Here is a 17,806-nt window from a genome sequence, read left to right on the forward strand (position 1 = left end):
GCGGGCTTGTGACGTCTCTGATTTGTAAGTCTGCCGGGTGCTAGAGCGGGACAAAAAAGCAGCAGTGACTGGACAAGCAGAGAAAGCAACCAACCACACGTTTGCCGCAATTTGCATGATAATCAGTCCCACTCCATTCAGAGAATCAAACTGAGCAAAGAGACCAAAATTACTTCATTTAATACTTGATTTAATTCAGAAACATATATCATGTTATTACTGACAGGTCCGCGAGACCCGGGGGTGGGGGAATGGAGGTTGCATTAAGCACTGGAGGGGAAAGAGAAAGAGAGGATAGAAACTGAATTAAAGGACATCAGGCCTGTTTTAACTCTCCCCACAGGGCGGAAAAGAGAAAAAGACCCCCTCCTCCCACATAATGGAATTAATAACCAATTTTAAATTATGTCCCTGACATGTGACCCAAGATACGTTAATTATTGATCACCCATTTCTGTAAAGACGAGTTGTAATTACCTAGCATAATGTGACTCCTTCATCACATTTAAACATTTATATTGCTTATCTTTCCATGTATCCGCTGGCTAAGTTTTTCTAATTACGCTGATCAAATCAAGAATGTGAGGCGATTCATCTTTTCTACAATTAGAACTAACTGTTGTGCGCGTCATTTATAAAGTCCTAGTACACCTTGATGATGCGGAGCTTGCTGATCTCTCTTTCTAGCTGCGGGAGAAAGACGCAGGCTTGCTCGACCACAACCCAGAAGCCTGGACTTGGTCCTCCGCGTACCCCACAGGACGCAGACGCAAATGAAGGTGAAGTGTGTGTGTGTGTGTGTGTGTGTGTATATATATATATATATATATATATATATATATATATATATATATATCCCCCCCCCCCCAAATGCTTACGGTTTGTGGAAATCCACAAGCTTTTGCAGCAGCGACTGTATTTCATTCATACAGAAAAAGGCGTTTAAGTACTCAGACGGGCTGAAATCACATCCCACCCATCAAACGGCTGTTTTTATGAGCCTTCTCATTCTGCGCTCTATCCGGCTGCAGATATGTTTCATAACCTTTGTGTGGAAGCCCTGCTTATCAGATTGTGGCGTTCCTCTCGCCTCCACGCCACGGCGACGGAGACGGTCTGTCGGAACCTGAGGGATGAGCGGCACGGCCCCACGGGCATCAATTTTATTCGAGCTCCTCGGAGATGATCGTTTCCCCTTTGCCTCGTGCCTTTAAACGCAATTTAACTCGGCTAAATCAAATCAGCGGGAAGAGCGCACTCCATCACCGAGAAACATGATCCACTCAACAACATATACCACTTTATGAGAATATTAAAGAAGGGAAAAAGTAGGCCACCACAAATTCTCCTTATCTTGAGAAACTTTATTGATGGTTACTGTTATGTGGATCATAGTGCATGCACATACAATGACAAGGAGAATGCCTCTTCACAACACCTACTGGAAGCAGAAAGTATAGCAGAGATACAGCAGTGGATACGATATTTTTGCCCAGTTGTGTGAGAGGACACACACAGTACACAAGAGGATATTTGCAGCTGGATAAATTTAAGCTGCTGTTTTTTTTTTTAAGGTATTTTACGCATTTTAAACCTTTTTTCTTAAAAAAAGATATGTGACAAACACCTCTAAGTAGGTATACTTGTAAACAACATGAAGGGAAGTTCTTTGCGTATGCAGAACCAAGCTGCAGCTCTTCAAGGACACCTTGACAGCTTGTTTGTGTAGCACTTGTAAATGACATATTTATCGTTATTCATATTTACATATAGATATCTTTTTCACAAGACCTATATTTCTCAGTTTCTTGATAATCAAACGGTTTCAAAGTGTAAAGGCTGTGTTTCTAGAAAATAACATTACAAAGGATGTCACATTAAAAATGATATCAAAACTGAAGGAAAGGCAAAGCATGAACAAAAAAAGTAGACAATGTTAATGTCCCCCAAGCTGAGAGGTGGTGAAAAACCGCAGGTTGCATGTGCAAAATAGTACAGTTGACAAAAATACTATGATCATATCTACATAATGACTGCATTACTTATAAAGTGTTGATATAAATCTGAGTATGATTCCATAAAAAATGAGACACCTTTCTCTAACAGTTGGTCTACCACACTAAATCTAAAACATTACACAGCTGTGTATTTTGTATAAGAGAACATTTCCACTGAACAGATCAAATTTAATACACTGTTGGTTTATTATTTATCATTATTGTTTTTTCACTTTCATCCAGTACAAATAAATCATAATTTCATTAGTTTTGGAAAAAATTAAAACAATGAAAAAAAAAAAAAAAAAACTAAACAAAACACCCCCCCCCAAAAAAAACAAAAACCAAACCAAAATAAAAAATATAAACAGCGCTACCTTCGCTGTTTTTTTTACATTTTTTTTTAATTATTTATTAATTTTTTTGTTATTCATCTCTCCCTTAATATAAAAGTCAGCAATTAGATCAATCAATATACTGGAAGTACCATAATATAAAAAGAACATCTTGTGGTTGGCATAAACTATTAAGGGCCTGACCTATGAACTAAATAACAGGTAAACAGTAAAATAGTGTTAGGGTGAAGTTTTGTGGAATTGTTCTAAGAGCCGCTATGTAAAGTTCCAAACACGTATAACACCCCAGGAACGGAACCTTTGGCTTGGAGTAATGACTGATACGAGACAGCTGAAATGCTCAATGCTTCAGTGGTTTCTCTCCTCTGTTGCGTCGGTCTTTGAACCACTCGGAACGCAGCGCGCTGGCTTTCCTCGGGCCAACCACTGACCCCCACCATGGGGAACCAGGTTGCCCACACCTGCCTGCGCCATCCCCCCACCCCCATATCCCCGCCCCCCACCCCCCCAACCCAGAGGCCAAACTAAAACAAACTGACCCAAAAGCACCCAGCAAACAAAAAGACCAAAGGTAGGTCAACAAAAGCAGAGAACCACTGGACTACTGTAGTCACTTACACTCTTACAAAATATGATAACCCCAAGGGACTTAATATTTATCATACATAATTCATTTACATGATAAAGCCCTAACAATTTGTATCTTTTTTTTTCTTCTTTTTAAAATCTAGCAGCTCTCTAGATCACCACAGAAACCTCTACAGCCATCAATCTATGTAATCTTTAGAAATTAAAAACCCACAATATTAAAATACACAGCACAAAATATCTGAGGTATAAGATGAAAAATATCCGGTTTTTTTGTCCTCTCTCTTAGGAGATGCCAAAATGGTGCACTACTGCATGTATTGCAATACCCAGGCCTCTGAATTCTCTCTTTACCCCCACAGGAAGATTCGCTTTGAGTTTCAATAGATATTAGTATGGAGCGAAACGACTGTATCCTCCTCGGTATATACTAGCCTGCAACGAAGAAAGAACGAGACCCACATCATCTGCGTGACTCCTGGTCTTGGCATCAGTCAAGGGTGCGAAAGCATTCTGTAAGAGAAGTCACGGGTGTGCACACTTTTAATTGCCAGCGCTGCCAACCGCGCCCAACAACTTCCTGTTCTGGTTCTGTACTGTACCCCCCCCCCCCCGAATGGCACCAATCATGATCAGCATGCGAGCTAAGACACCACAAGCAGGGATGTATTTAGCTACTTGACACAAAGCAAAACACGACACAGATGAGTGATCAGAGAAATCAATAAAAAAACACCCCCCCCCCCCCCCCCCCGCCCCCCCAAAAAAATCAGAGCGGTCAGAGTGCGACATCGTGCATTTCACATTCGCTTGTAGATTATGTTCATGCAATGCTGTGGTATCTGATGAAGAAGCCATGAAACAAGCGGCCTGTCCTACTGTAGCCCCAGACCACGAAAGTGCAGTGTCCCACGCCCTCTCCCCTACTCCCTACTCCCCACTCCCCTACTCCCTACCACCCTCTCCCCTACTCCCTACCACCCCCTCCCCTACTCCCTATTCCCCTACTCCCTACTGCCCTCTCCCCTACTGCCCTCTCCCCTACTCCCTACCACCCTCTCCCCTACTCCCTACCACCCTCTCCCCTACTCCCTACTCCCTACCACCCTCTCCCCTACTCCCTACTGCCCTCTCCCCTACTGCCCTCTCCCCTACTCCCTATTCCCCTACTCCCTACCACCCTCTCCCCTACTCCCTACCACCCCCTCCCCTACTCCCTATTCCCCTACTCCCTACTGCCCTCTCCCCTACTCCCTACCACCCTCTCCCCTACTCCCCTACTCCCTACCACCCTCTCCCCTACTCCCTACCACCCCCTCCCCTACTCCCTATTCCCCTACTCCCTACTGCCCTCTCCCCTACTGCCCTCTCCCCTACTCCCTACTGCCCTCTCCCCTACTCCCTACTGCCCTCTCCCCTACTCTTTACTCCCCTCTCCCCACTGCCCTCTCCTACTCCCCTACCACCCTCTCCTACTCTCTACTCCCCTCTCCCCTACTCTCTACTCCCCTCTCCCCTACTCTCTACTCCCCTCTCCCCTACCCTCTACTCCCCTACTGCCCTCTCCCCTACTCCCTACCACCCTCTCCCCTACTCTCTACTCCCCTCTCCCCTACTCCCTACCACCCTCTCCCCTACTCTCTACTCCCCTCTCCCCTACTCCCCACTGCCCTCCCCTACTCTCTACTCACCTCCCCTACTCCTCTATTCTCCTGTACCCTCTCCCCTACTCTCTACTCCCCTCCCCTACTCCTCTATTCTCCTGTACCCTCTCCCCTACTCCCCTCTCCCCTACTCCCTAGTCCCCTCTGCCCTCTCCCATGCTCTCTCCCCTTTCTAACTGTTGCTACAGTGCCACATAGGTGATGGATTTAATTATCAAAATGACTAATTATTCCATTAAGGAAAGCACTCGGCTAGGTGATATTCACAAAATTAGAAATATAATAACTAACATGCTCTACACTGCCAAGAAATTAAGACATTTATCACGTTTACTGGGAGGATTAATGTGGCATTTCGGCTGCCGTTAGCACAAGAGACAAATTCAATTAAGTTTAACCGAGGAGATGTCAGCTGTGCTAAAATCCATGTGCAGGGAAAAAGAACGGAACATCCCCCCTCCAAATAAAGAAACGAGAGATAAAACGCAACAGCAAGTGACGAGGTTACACAGTAAGACAAAGACCAGGGAAGGGTAAACACGCGGACGAGATGAGAGGGTGAGGGGGCGGGTAGCGAGAAAGGGAGGTAGAGAGACAAACGGGGGCAGGGTTACAGGTTTGGGAGGCGGGGACCGTTCGCTCACCATGGCACCAACGCTGTATGCGGCTGCTGGAGCAAGTGCGTGGTTGTAGGGGTCGGCAGCATAAACTCGTCCGTAACTGTGGAGACACACAGAGCAGAAGCGCATCACGCACGACGACAGCAGTGCCCCGGGGCTTCCTTAATGCAAACACAGACCTCCCGAGCCACACCGATCCACACAGCACCACAGAAACGGAAGCAAAAACACACGGCAATGATTCTGTAAAGTGTGTCAGAATGACAACTGGATGACGTCACAGAAGAGGAAGCCGCAGGGCTCTGGCTCTCATGCTGTAACGGACGGAGGAAGACGTTTGAGATTTGGAGGGTCGATTGGACAGAAAAAACAAACAAACAAACAAACAGAAAAGATGCTCTGGGGCAAAGAAAAACAGGCACTTGCTTATACAAATAACATCCATGAATTCATGTGCATTCATGCTGGTATGAGATGATGGTGATTGTAGTCACACTCATTAGTTTAGGCAAGCTTTACTCAGTTAATGCCTTCTGACATACTCCAGCACATACTCCACGTTACACTAAACGTGAGATTTATTACATCAGTATAAAGATATAAGGATCTACTAGTTGAAAAAAAGCTTAATTTGCTATTTGTGTCATACATCATAGTAAAAAACACACGGAAAAAAATGTTTTTATAGTAATTCAATGAGTCTGTAAATCATTTCAGGAATAAGTTGTCTTTTTTGGACAATTGTCTAGGTGTAGGAAAGTGAAAGGGCATTAGCAAAAATTCTGACCCTATCACCATGAATGAAGAAAAGTGCATAATACATGTGCATTCCATCCTGCAATCTCCCCTGCTTGAAGCCGTCTGATTGAGAGAGTGTAGAGGCTCCTGAGGCCTGGCTGGTAAAATAACCTGGATTATCTGCTCCTTTGAGCCTTGTTATGCATGCATGGTGTTTTTGGACCAGATAAGGGCCAATCAGAAGGCAGGGCTCAGCCTACAAATGAGGTAATTTGCATATTCACTCACTCTTTGTGATTAAGAAGTTAATCCACTACAGATTAGTATGGACATTGTTATTCACTATACAGCTGGCCTGTCTTCATATTTCATTGCCCTGCCAAGCGTTTTGTTTGACCCGTGTTATCTCTGTTTACAGGGGCTACTTTTAATGAGTATGCACTCAACTGTTCAGCCCATGACTTCACACACTCTATTGGCCCTGAGATTGAAAAGGTGACCCTTAGGACCCTGTGCCTGGAAAATTATCCTCCAACTGTTCCGTAATGCAAAGGTTGATGTACCGTCGCTCAGAACGGCAGGGCAGGACTCTACATCCTTAAAATGTCCCTGAAACTCAAAGGACCTAAGGAGAATGCAGGGATAGCATGAATGCGCTTGGCCTTGATGTGGAGCGCGTGTGTGAAGGAGGCCGAATGTTTGTAAAGTGTTGTACGAAAGCGTAGCATGCTGCGTGGGACCTGCGTCTCTGGGTGCTTCGTCCTGTTCCTGCACCAGTACCCATGGTAACTGTTCCTGCAACCTATCAAAAAGTGTCGAAGGCAGAACGGATTTATGGGCCAGGTAGGCAGTTTGGTGGCTAATGAACAACAGCTACCCGAACGCTGAGCTAAATTAGACCTGGGTCTTGAAATGCAGCTTAATAAATCTCCAATGGGTGAAGGGGAGTATCTGCATTATTGACTGCACGCTCGTTATTTTTGAAAATGTGCACTAGCAGTGCTGTGTATCCCCATGTATTGACTTTTCCCTCGGAGAGAATGCACAGACACCTTACTTCTGTGCCCCCTTAAACAATACAGGCTTTTCTTTAGGGCACTGGGTGGGAGTTTCTATAAATATATATATAGGTGTTGTACTTTGGTACATATGCAAGCCATGAAGCCAGTGGGCTTATCGGTACTTGGAGAACTAGAAAACTTAGTCAACAATATGCAAGTGTCCTGGGAGCCCAGATTATGGATTCCAATTGTGGTTTGCTAAAAATGTTTTCAAAAATAAGCAGTATGCCTAAATTGCTTCCTTGTTAGCATATTTGTTTTCCCTGGTCAAAGACTGGGTTGTGGATCAATAAGTGGAGGGACGGCTCCGTTGTCTGCCGTGTCTGATGCTAGTGGCAGACGCAAGCTAATGTCATTCCGAAAGATGTAGCCACCTACAGCCAGTGTGCAAGACGAGAACAAACCAAGCGAGCAACCTTAGTACACCACCACCAAAAATACAGCACGCGCATGCGCGCGCGGACGCACGCACGCGCACGCACAGATCGAATGGGGATGCTGTTAGGACAGAGAGCGAGGGAGAACGTCGGTGGCTAACTCAAATGGACGATCACAGGAAAAGCAATAAATAAATGGATAGGGAAAAACAAAACAAACCAAACCATATTTAAAAACAAAAAAACCCCAAAACACACATGTATACATCACACAGGTTCCAAGCTCGAGACAGTGTGTCCGGACCACTAGAAGGGTCACATGCCTGCTGGGAGCAGTGCCGATGACGAGGGAGACAGTGGGTGAGCAGAAGGGTGCAGTGCCTGCCAGCTAACCTCATGCAATACTCTAAAACTCTTCCACTCTGGAGTAGAGCATTCAGTTAATGCAATAAGAAAAGGAAGAAGGAAAAAAAAACAGGAACGAAAAAGAAAATGAAAGAAGTTGAATCTACTAATTAAGGGGCAGAAATAAGAGAGGCGAGCAATAAAAGCACTCACTGTGGAGGTGCGTAAAAAAAGGATATGCCTGCTCCCCCGTGGGGGCATCGAGAAAGCCAGCGTGATCTGTTATTCATTTTCATAGTTTTTTCTTTTTTAATTTTACCTGAAGAGGTGTTACAAGAAATTTCATCGGCTGCAACGAGGACGAAATGATTTCTGCAAGAGAAGATAAAATTCACAACACCGCTTGCTGACTGGGTGTATGGGCGGAGAAGGGGGCTGGGCGGGGCGGGGGGTGGTGGTGAGGTGGGGTCGGGCGGAGGTTGCTTGATGGTAAATGGGGTTTTCGGTACACAAGCAGGAAAAAAAAAAGGGGACGAGAGAACTCGGTGCAGACCCACGTTTAACATGAAGGAGTAACATGCAGGAACCGGAGATGGAAATGTGGGGGGGTGGGGGGCACAAATATATATGTGTATTAATTTCTATGAAAGATGAGATGAAATCAGGAGTGAAGCACAGCACACATGACTAAGCTCGATCCACTCCTCGGGCCCGGGCCGATTCAATGGAAAGTGGAAGATCCGCTCCGAGGTAGTCGCTCGAAGGCGTTGCGTGGGCTTCAAACCAGGCCCCTCACAGTTCCATGTTTTGTGTGAGTCAAGGAGTCGCACTGCAGGCCAGCAGAGCCTGGCACCACACCGTGGCAGGCACTTCAGCACCGTACCTCGTGCCGGCACAGGCGCAACGGCGTGAAGCGAAGAACCCACAGCATGTAACGCATCACCGGTTGGCCCAGTGTTTATGTCAGACATGCATAAATAGCACAACAAACAAACACCCAAAACACACAAACAAACAAAAAAAGAATCCCTCCGTGATGCATATGCAGCTGAACGTTAAAATATCGTAACGTGAAACACCACACAAGCATACCATAACGAGGCACCATCATCGCTCTCTGTGCTACGAGCGTTGAAGAGCGGCCATTTTAAACAGGATGTCGTGAAACTACACAGCTGGGTGGGAGGGCGGCGTCTAAAGCAGGCAGGGAGGTCCCTCGGCACCACGTAAGCAAACACGAACTGTGTTGTGCGCGCCATTAGCCCGTCTCCATGACTCGCTGCGCAGGTGTGACAAACGACGTGTCATGGCCCGATCGTGCGTCTAATTAGGGACGCAGGTTGGCGGCCATCTTGCCGGTGCCCCCTTTTAATTGCCGCTCTGAGCTATATTTAATAACTTAATGAATCATTCATTCGCCGTCAAGCGCCAGGATTGAATTGGCCCTCTTAATCACGTTAGGTGGCTTGTTTTGAACACGGTCTCCAATTCGACACGACACTATTGAGCGGCGTCTGACTCCGGCGAGGGGGGAGCGGCTCGCCGCGTCCATGCGGTAGCACCCGTGAGCGTGACCGCGTGCCCACCGCAGTCACGCCGATCGCGCAGAAGAAGGAAAGCCATATACGGCACACGCAAAAGCACAATGCTTCATACCGAACATGAGCGCTGGCTTCACACAGCATTACATACACCACACACATACACCGAACATGCTCTGAATGGAAATGCTACGTTGCAGAGGATGCGTTTTGTGCTTTAATGCAATAAATGCAATCTATAAAACAAAAAGCACCGGTGCAGTGTTTTTTTAATGATATCTCAGAGCTATAAAAAAGTGCTTTCCCATTTTTTCCCTGCCTGTTAATACTGAAACGCAATTCCCAGAGCTGTGCTGCATAACCTATAAGCCAGGCTAAGAGGTACGGCCATGCACAGCAGAGGCCTCACCTGCCTCGCCTCGCCTCCACTCGCGCCTTCTCCCATCACTGGGGTTTGTGGCGCTTGTGACATGAACAAAGCAGGCACGCCAGCAGGTCCGGCATGGATACCGGGGAGGGCCGGAGACTCCCGGAGAGCTAGCATGCACGCAGAGGGCCTGGGCCTCGAGGTGGAGCATGACGGACAGGGACACCGAGGCAGATCTGGGGCAAGGTTAGTTTTTTTTTTTTTTGGGGGGGGGGGGGGGGGGTTCGGAGGATGGAGCCACAGGGACAGACTGCTCCCCTGACCCATCTGCTCCTGGCCTACGGCGGCCCAGATGGGGGCCGACAGAGCCAGTGGCGTTCCGTCAGAGGAGTCGTCGGGAGAGAGGAGAGGCCCTTAGCCCCTGCAGGTGCTAAGCATCTGGACGCATCTCTGAGAAACGGCTACGGGGAGCTTCTCCCTCCATCCGAGGGCTTGCTCTTTCGTGGGCCATCAGACAGCAGACGGTGGCAGCCTCAAGGAAGGCAGGAGGTGTGAGAAATAGATGCAATGGATGCTGGGTAGTCTGTCTACCTGAGCTCATTCAGAAAGCGAGAAAGGTCACCACAAGTTAAAATGCTGGGAAGATTCAGTGATGCTTAGAGCCAACATATCATAACATCTAATTATACCAGGTCTTAAAATGCAAACAAGTGGAATGCTATAATTAATTTCAAATTCCAAAATAGGGAAGAAAAAAAATGCACCAGCACACTATTTAATACAATTTATTATTATTATTATTATTATCATTATTATTAATTATTAATAGTAGTAATAATAGTAGTAATAGAAGCATCAATAAAACAAGATTTTATTTTTATTTAATCACATCCACACAAAATTTACAATACTTTGTGTTTATTCATATACTTTACAATAGTTTATGTTTATTCATGTACCTTGCTAGAGATGTTGTGGCTGTTTCATTTCCTAAAAATTATTCATAGCCACTGGCCAGTCTACAACCCACTATAACCCACTATAAATTACTACAACCCATTATAACTCACAGTAACTCACTATAACCCGCTGTAACTCACTATAACCTGCTGTAGCTCACTATAACCCGCTGCAGGTCGCTATAACCTGCTGTAACTCACTATAAACTGCTGTAGATCACTATAACCTGCTGTAGCTCACTATAACCCACTGTAACTCACTATAACCTGCTAGAATTTTATCAAGCGCTATCGAGAGCCCATCTGTCTGCATGCTCAGTATAAAGCAGGAATTTGGTGATCTGGCTTCTAGGGAAGCTGGTTTCTCACAATCATGGAACTTGTATGCTAAATTCTGGCAGTTTCTGTGGTTTCGGTGTCTGTGTGTGTGCTTGTGTTTTAGAGAGGCCGTAAAAATGTTTTACAAGTCTTACCTCAAATTTGCAAATACTTTTACAGAAATCAACAACAAATCAGTTTAATGAGAAGGAGGAATGTGACATGCACAGGACAGAATATTTATAAATTCATTGATTGTGATTTTATTTATTTTATTATTTGTTATTTATTTATAAGTGTCAAGATTTCACTGTGTTGAAGGCACGACATGAATTTGGGATTAATGAGGATTAAACCATTATTAGGTAAATTATTATCTTGAAATTAGACAACATAATATGCCCTTGGACAAAGAAAACAAGTCTGAAAAAGTCTGAACAAAGAGTATTAATATTAATATTATATTAACGTGTTTTTAAATTCTCAGAGTTGTTACTACCTGACAAGGAGATACCTTGGTTTAGCAGAATTGGTACATTTATGTTTATAAATGTTTCTAAAGATATTATATTTTATGTTTATAAATATATATTTTATGTTTATAAATGTTTATAAATATATATATTTTATGTTTATAAAGATATTATATTTCAATGTGTACTACTGGGTTTGAGACAAAAGGCAGAAATAGTTGAGCCGAGCCGAGGCACAAGACAAACTCCAGACAAACTCTAAACATCTCGGTGAACAGCCTCATAACATGAAAAATACGTAACAGACACACTGGTATGTCCTAGAGAAACAGCAATTTCATGTTTTGATCTTCTTCCTCATGGATTATATGCAAATCTGCATGCAAACAAAAGAACAAACAAAATATGAAATTGGCCTGTTTTGAAGGAAAAGGACAATGTGACCCTTTTCCTTCTACACATAATAATACCAAGCTGTCAACACAAAACTTGCTTCCTGAATTCAATAGCACACTTGGCTAAGTCACGATAACTTCTTCAAATACTTTTTACTTAATATAAAAGCGCGTGGCTGACTTCACAAAAACAACCCCACTGCTAAACTGCTACGGTCTCCCAAACTACAGGCTTATGCACCACTCTCATCCAGACTTTTAGAAACCATCTAGTGTTGAGCTACAGAACATTCGCCCAGTGAACCCACAGACTAATGGCTTCAGCATCACGTTACCCGAGTCCTACACTTGATAACGTCCGCGCCCTGCGGCCTCTGGACGGGGTCTCCGAGAGGCACCACTCGCAGGCGCAAACCCGTGCGACGTTACGAAAAGACGCGCCACGACCGCCATCGCTGGGGGACCTGCCAAGCCGTCTTTATCGCTTCCTGGAAGCCGCGCGTTACCATGGACCCACGACACTCACAGGAGGGTGATGTAAAAATGATGCCACGGCATCATTCGCAAACAGCACGATTCACACAGCACAACACACGCATGCACAAAAGAAAGAAAACGTAGAAAGAAAAATCCACACGTTGACAGATAATGACAGAGCTGCCGGGATGATGGGATAATACAGAACTGCTTTGCCTGGCGTAATGTTTGTGTGGGGAAATATCAATTGTCACATGTTTGATGACATCGTTACGGTGGAAGACGCTGGCTGTGAGGCACTAGCACTGCACTCACGACATGCTTAGGTTTCTGAAAACACGGCAGGGTGCCTGTGTACGTCTTTAGCCTGAACAGGGAGCTATCAGCACTAATGTGCACTCATGGCTGAGAAGAAAGCCAAAGGGGTGGGGGGGGGGTGGGGTAGGAGAGAAGGAGGGGCAAAAAATCTAATTCTGCCGAGACAATTTCCTATCGTCTTCCTGACAAACAACCTTGCCTCTCATCTCCGAGTCTGTCAAGCCTATCCCACTTAATTCTCCAGTTACAGTCCACCATTCCACCACGGACGCCTCTTACCATTACATTTGCAGTGACATCTCATTTGATTTAATTTGCCAATTACAGCGCTGGGCACCCTGATAGTCCCCATCCGCGCAGGAGACGGGAATTAGACTAATAAATCTGCTTGGCCTTTTCCGTGGCTGCCCTCGCGTGCGTGGAAGGGAGGGGGGGCTTGACCTCAGAGAAGTAAGTGTGAGCAGAGGCGGGCAGGCGGGCGAGCAGAGGCGGGGCGGGGGGTGGCGGCCGGGGGGGCGGGACCTGTCGGCGGGCCCTGCGGAGGGGGGAGGGGTGTCGCCGGCATGTGCAGGTATCTTACCTGTCACTGTAGGCAGCAGCAGTAGCGGTGGCAGGCTGCGCATACCGGTAAGCAGCGTAGCCACCCTGGAACACAGCGCACACACACACACACACACACACACACACACACACGCACACGCACACGCACACACACACGCACACGCACACACACACACACACACGCACGCACACGCACACACACGCACACACACGCACGCACACGCACGCACACGCACACACACGCACACACACGCACACACAGAGGACATTCTGATGGCTGCTTCACTCCCACTTCCCGCTGGGCAACAACATCTGCTTTGATACGTTCATTTTTACATTTTTTTTAACACTTATTTACATTTTTTAAAGTTGTTTTTCAGAGGGAGGTTGTTTTGTTTTGGGGTTCATGCGACGTGACAGATGATGGAGGCTACGAAGCCTGTAGCTCATGGAGTTGAAAAGCCATGGATCGCTTGTGCCTGCGCTTTCACACACGCACACACACCCGCGTGCTGCGTGCTGCGCGCGCACACACACACACACACACACACACACACACACACACACTCATGCACAATGAGATGTGACAACTACTCTCTCCTCTCTCGCATTCATTTTCTCTGAATGACTTTACAATGTAAACACTGCTTAATTCACCAAACGAGCACTGCACTTAAGCCATGCTCAATAAGAGTGGAAATGCGTGACATAATCACTGTTATTAAATATGCATGATCTAATTACCAAACAGAACTGGCATTGTATGGCCGCTGTGTGAAAGCCAACCCACTTCCTCATTCCTCTCATGCGTGCGTTGGAGGATTAATTATGTATCTTTGTCATACTACATGGACCTTTTTTCCTCCCCTAAACAACACCACCACCACCACCACCACCACCAAATGCTAATTCAAACATGTGGAAGGGTAACATCGGCTGTTCAATTAGTTAAATGGACCAGGCTGGCGCACGGTGCCGGCAGGCCGTGTGCAGTATTGCACTCTGTCTCAAAGTGGGGGGGGGGGGTTCTGTGTGTGATGAACCAAGGTGCAAGAACCACCGTTTCCCCTCCAAAGACCCCTCCACCTCATCAGCGTGCCCACCAAACTAAATCCGCCTGCCCTGCTGCCCTTCTCACAGCCCTGCCGTGCATCATCATCCCTCTTTCTCGCTATTCTCCTTTTACTCATTGTTTGTCTCTGCAACTCTCTGACCTCTGTCTTCCTACACTTGCCATAGTTCCCTCTGATCCTCTTTTCTCTCTCCTCCTCCGGGGTGTCACTTTGTAACACCCGCCTCTGCTCCCCATCTGCTCCAAACAGGGGTTCCCCTCAATGATGACTCACTTCTTTAAAAAAAAACAAAACAAAAAAAAGCAACGCTCTCCAGACAGCCGCTTTAGTAAATAGATAATAATGAATAAATAGAATGTCCCTGCATGTAGGAGGGGCGCGATGGCATGTTAGGGGGGAGGTGAGATCACATGTTCGTGTCCTGTGATGAGCGTGTGGGCGGTGGGGAGATTGCACAGGTGACCCCTTCAGTCAACGGGCTGCCCGTCTCCCCGGCCCCCGCCCGTCTCCCCGGCCCCCGCCCGTCTCTCCGGCCTCTGCCCGTCTCATTGGCCTCCGCCTGTCTAGGGGCAACCGAGCAGGGGGAGAGTGGCAGCTCACGGGAGCGGCGCGTGAGCGGTGGTCAGGAGTTTACTACTGAGGCGTGTATGCGGAGGGGAGGGCCATTATTTATTTTTATGACTTCCGGTGACAACAGCGAGTCAGACAGAGAGTAAGAGAGGGAGAGAGGGAGAGGGAGAGAGAGAGAGAGAGAGAGAGAGAGAGAGAGAGAGAGAGAGAGAGAGAGGCAGATACAGTGAGAGAGAAAGAGTAAGTGAAAAAGAAAAACTGTGTGCGCTTCTAAAAGAGAGACACGTTCTGCTGGTTCAGTTTCTATCCTGACTACTCCCATCTATCTGCAGTGCCAGTTTGTAAGTGTATCTGTGTGTGTGTGTGTGTGTGTATCTCTGTGTGTGTACGTGTACACAGGATGTTTATCAGGACCACTGAAGCGCATGGCTCGGTGTGAGCACTTCTGCGTGGGTGTGTGTTCGTCCACCCATTTGGTGCAGTTCGCTACCTGCTCACCGAACAAAAGAGACAATAATTGAGGCGAGTGCCTCAGCCTTCTTCTCCGAACGCTTGTTATTGCTTTTAAAACAGCTGTTCCCACTGTGCCATTTATTAGTGTCTATATGAGAGAAAGCAACACTGTGCTCCGGTGCAGTTCTGCTCTTTAATTGAAATCTCTTATTTGGAGGCAAATGTTTTGATTTCCCTAATGGATTTGACAGTTACGCATTAAGGCAACCCAGGAATCTTTCAAAAGGTTTTTTTTTTTTTTACCCTCCTCTCGCGGTGGCGTGTAGACCGGCGGTCACGTACGAGAGCTGGGCTGTCGTCTGCTTAAGCCCTCCTCCCTGCACTCGGCAGTAGACGCTGCCTCGTACGGGCGTGGCTTTATTCCACGGCACTCAGCAGATTTGCCGGGAAACTGCACATTTACGGGGATACTCGCGGCGACACCGCTCTTGGCTAGTTTCTAGCGAATGCAGCGCCTGCGGAACAGGACGGACAGGTGACCGTGCTGGAATGGTCCCGCCGTTCCTGCGTGCGCGTTCATTCGCTGGTCGGCAGCACGTGCAGAACTGGGCCCCTGCTCTGCTCGGCCAGTCCACTGCTGCCCTGCACGCGACTGCCTGCACCCACAGTACAAGGCCCAGGTGTTGAGCACCCCTGACCGCCTCTCTTCCTCTTCCTTTACACTCTGTCACTTCCTTTATTCTCCCTCTGCTGTGCTGACCCCATCTTTTCTGTTCCCTGAATCCCTTACAGACACACACACACACACACACACACACACACACACACACACAGACACACACACGAAGGGCGGTTCGTGCTGCCAGAACTGGGGGGGCGCTGCATTCTCATGCAAGTTGCTCACGCGCACACACACGCAAATGTATGGCTACTTATGCACACACACACCCGCAAGCGTGCTGTGCTTTTTTAGCTAGCTTGTGTAGCAGAGGAGCGAAAGAGTGTGAAAGACAAAGAGAGGGAGAGAGAGAGGGAGGAGCTGAGTGAGCCCCGCCCTCTAGTCCCAGGGCCGATATCTGACCGATAAAAGCTTAAATTAGGATGCAGTCGATGAGGTGGGGGCGGGGCCACATGCGAGGCTCCACTGGCCAATTAGGCGATGACTCTGGCAGCGTGTTGGTCCAGATCAGGGCGGCTGGGCCATAGGCATGCATGTGTGCCGCTTCGTACTTACATAAATATCTGCACCGTAAAATCCATCCTGGTACACGACACTGGAAAAATGCACACAGAGACACAAAGCACAAAAAACCCCGTGCGCGTTAGTACACGGCATCATGCAAACGAACCCAGGAGTCATATCTGGCGAGACGAAAGGCGTGCATGCTGAGTGAAGAGCACGGTAAGAGAAGGCTCTTCCAATAAGGCAGTAATAAATAACCCAAGTACATCCATAAAGGTGCCTAGATGAACACTCTAAAAAACAATTTCTCATTTAGATTGATCCATTTAGAAAGATGGCACTCACATTAAACTGTTTTGCTGAAAGGAAGAAGCTTAATGAGAATTAAAACAGGTACTGAAAAACATATCACGGCGTAATTACAGAACAATATTTAATCAAAGGGAATGGAGGTTTTTTTTTTAAAACGACTTTAAATTGAATTAAGGGATTTATTTCTTTCGGCAGCATATGTTTACGCTTGGAGCTTGTTCGAACTCATATTGATCGTTAAATGTATTACTGATTTAGTGGCGGCCGTATGTTTTCAGAGACCCTGTAAGATTGTACTCTTCCACAGAGCCTCGTTGGAAATCATCTCATTCCATACTGCAGCCACCTCTCATAAACCGCAATGAGTTCATACAAGTAATTCAAGCTATGACTCTCATATATGGTAACTCTATTATACTGAAAACAATTTGAAGTGTGCTGCGCATCTCCGTAATCGATTCTGCCAGTTGAAAGATGGTAGGGAATCTCGGTGAGCGATTGGCAGAACTGGCGCCTGGCTCTCCTAAGGTTTCTGCACATGTACAAAAGTGCACTGCAGATGCCCCCCCCCCGCTCCGCCACCTCGGCTCCATCCAAACCCCACCCCCCCGCCCCCAACAACCACCCCTCCGCAAGATCATCCCATGGTCAGCCTGGTGCTCCGATCTCTTGGGGAATTTACACAGTCCGTTAACATTACAAAAGATACAGAACACCAGCGTGACAGAGCAAAATTGTGGCCCTCTGTGGTTGCTGGTTTCACAGCACACACACATACACACACACACACACACACACAAACATACATAGATATGTAGAGGTGTGTGTGTGTGTGTACACTCACCCTCCGTATGCTGGGATGTGTGGTGGGGGTGCAGCTGCGCGGAATGTGTTGTACACCGTGCGTCCTCTCCCTCGTAAGTGTGCCCCTCTGTATGCCGCCGCCGCTGTGGCAGCTGGGTACGGGAAACCGGGCACTGTCCATGCGCACACACACCCACACACACACACACACACACACACACCCACACACAGAACGGCCTCTTTATTACCAGCCCTT

The 17,806-nt window shown here is 47.0% G+C and overlaps 1 protein-coding gene across 9 annotated transcripts in view; it reads right to left on the reverse strand.

The window, feature by feature from the left end:
* Positions 1 to 3,057: 3,057 nt before the first annotated feature.
* rbfox1 (RNA binding fox-1 homolog 1) overlaps positions 3,058 to 17,806 on the reverse strand; it is a 182,934-nt gene continuing 168,185 nt past the window's right edge. For 8 of the 9 annotated variants that reach the window (XM_035523560.1, XM_035523568.1, XM_035523570.1 and 5 more), the window contains 5 exons: positions 17,591 to 17,723; positions 16,486 to 16,525; positions 13,175 to 13,239; positions 5,250 to 5,325; positions 3,058 to 3,454 (listed from right to left, as the gene is read on the reverse strand). In XM_035523560.1, the coding sequence (XP_035379453.1) occupies positions 3,332 to 3,454; positions 5,250 to 5,325; positions 13,175 to 13,239; positions 16,486 to 16,525; positions 17,591 to 17,723 (437 nt within the window). In that variant the 3' untranslated portion in view covers positions 3,058 to 3,331. Of the gene's footprint in view, positions 3,455 to 5,249; positions 5,326 to 8,065; positions 8,119 to 13,174; positions 13,240 to 16,485; positions 16,526 to 17,590; positions 17,724 to 17,806 lie in introns of all 9 variants that reach the window. The other variant, XM_035523566.1, reaches the window with a different exon arrangement.

Source organism: Electrophorus electricus, chromosome 1 (genome assembly GCF_013358815.1).
Source record: "Electrophorus electricus isolate fEleEle1 chromosome 1, fEleEle1.pri, whole genome shotgun sequence".
NCBI lineage: Eukaryota > Metazoa > Chordata > Actinopteri > Gymnotiformes > Gymnotidae > Electrophorus > Electrophorus electricus.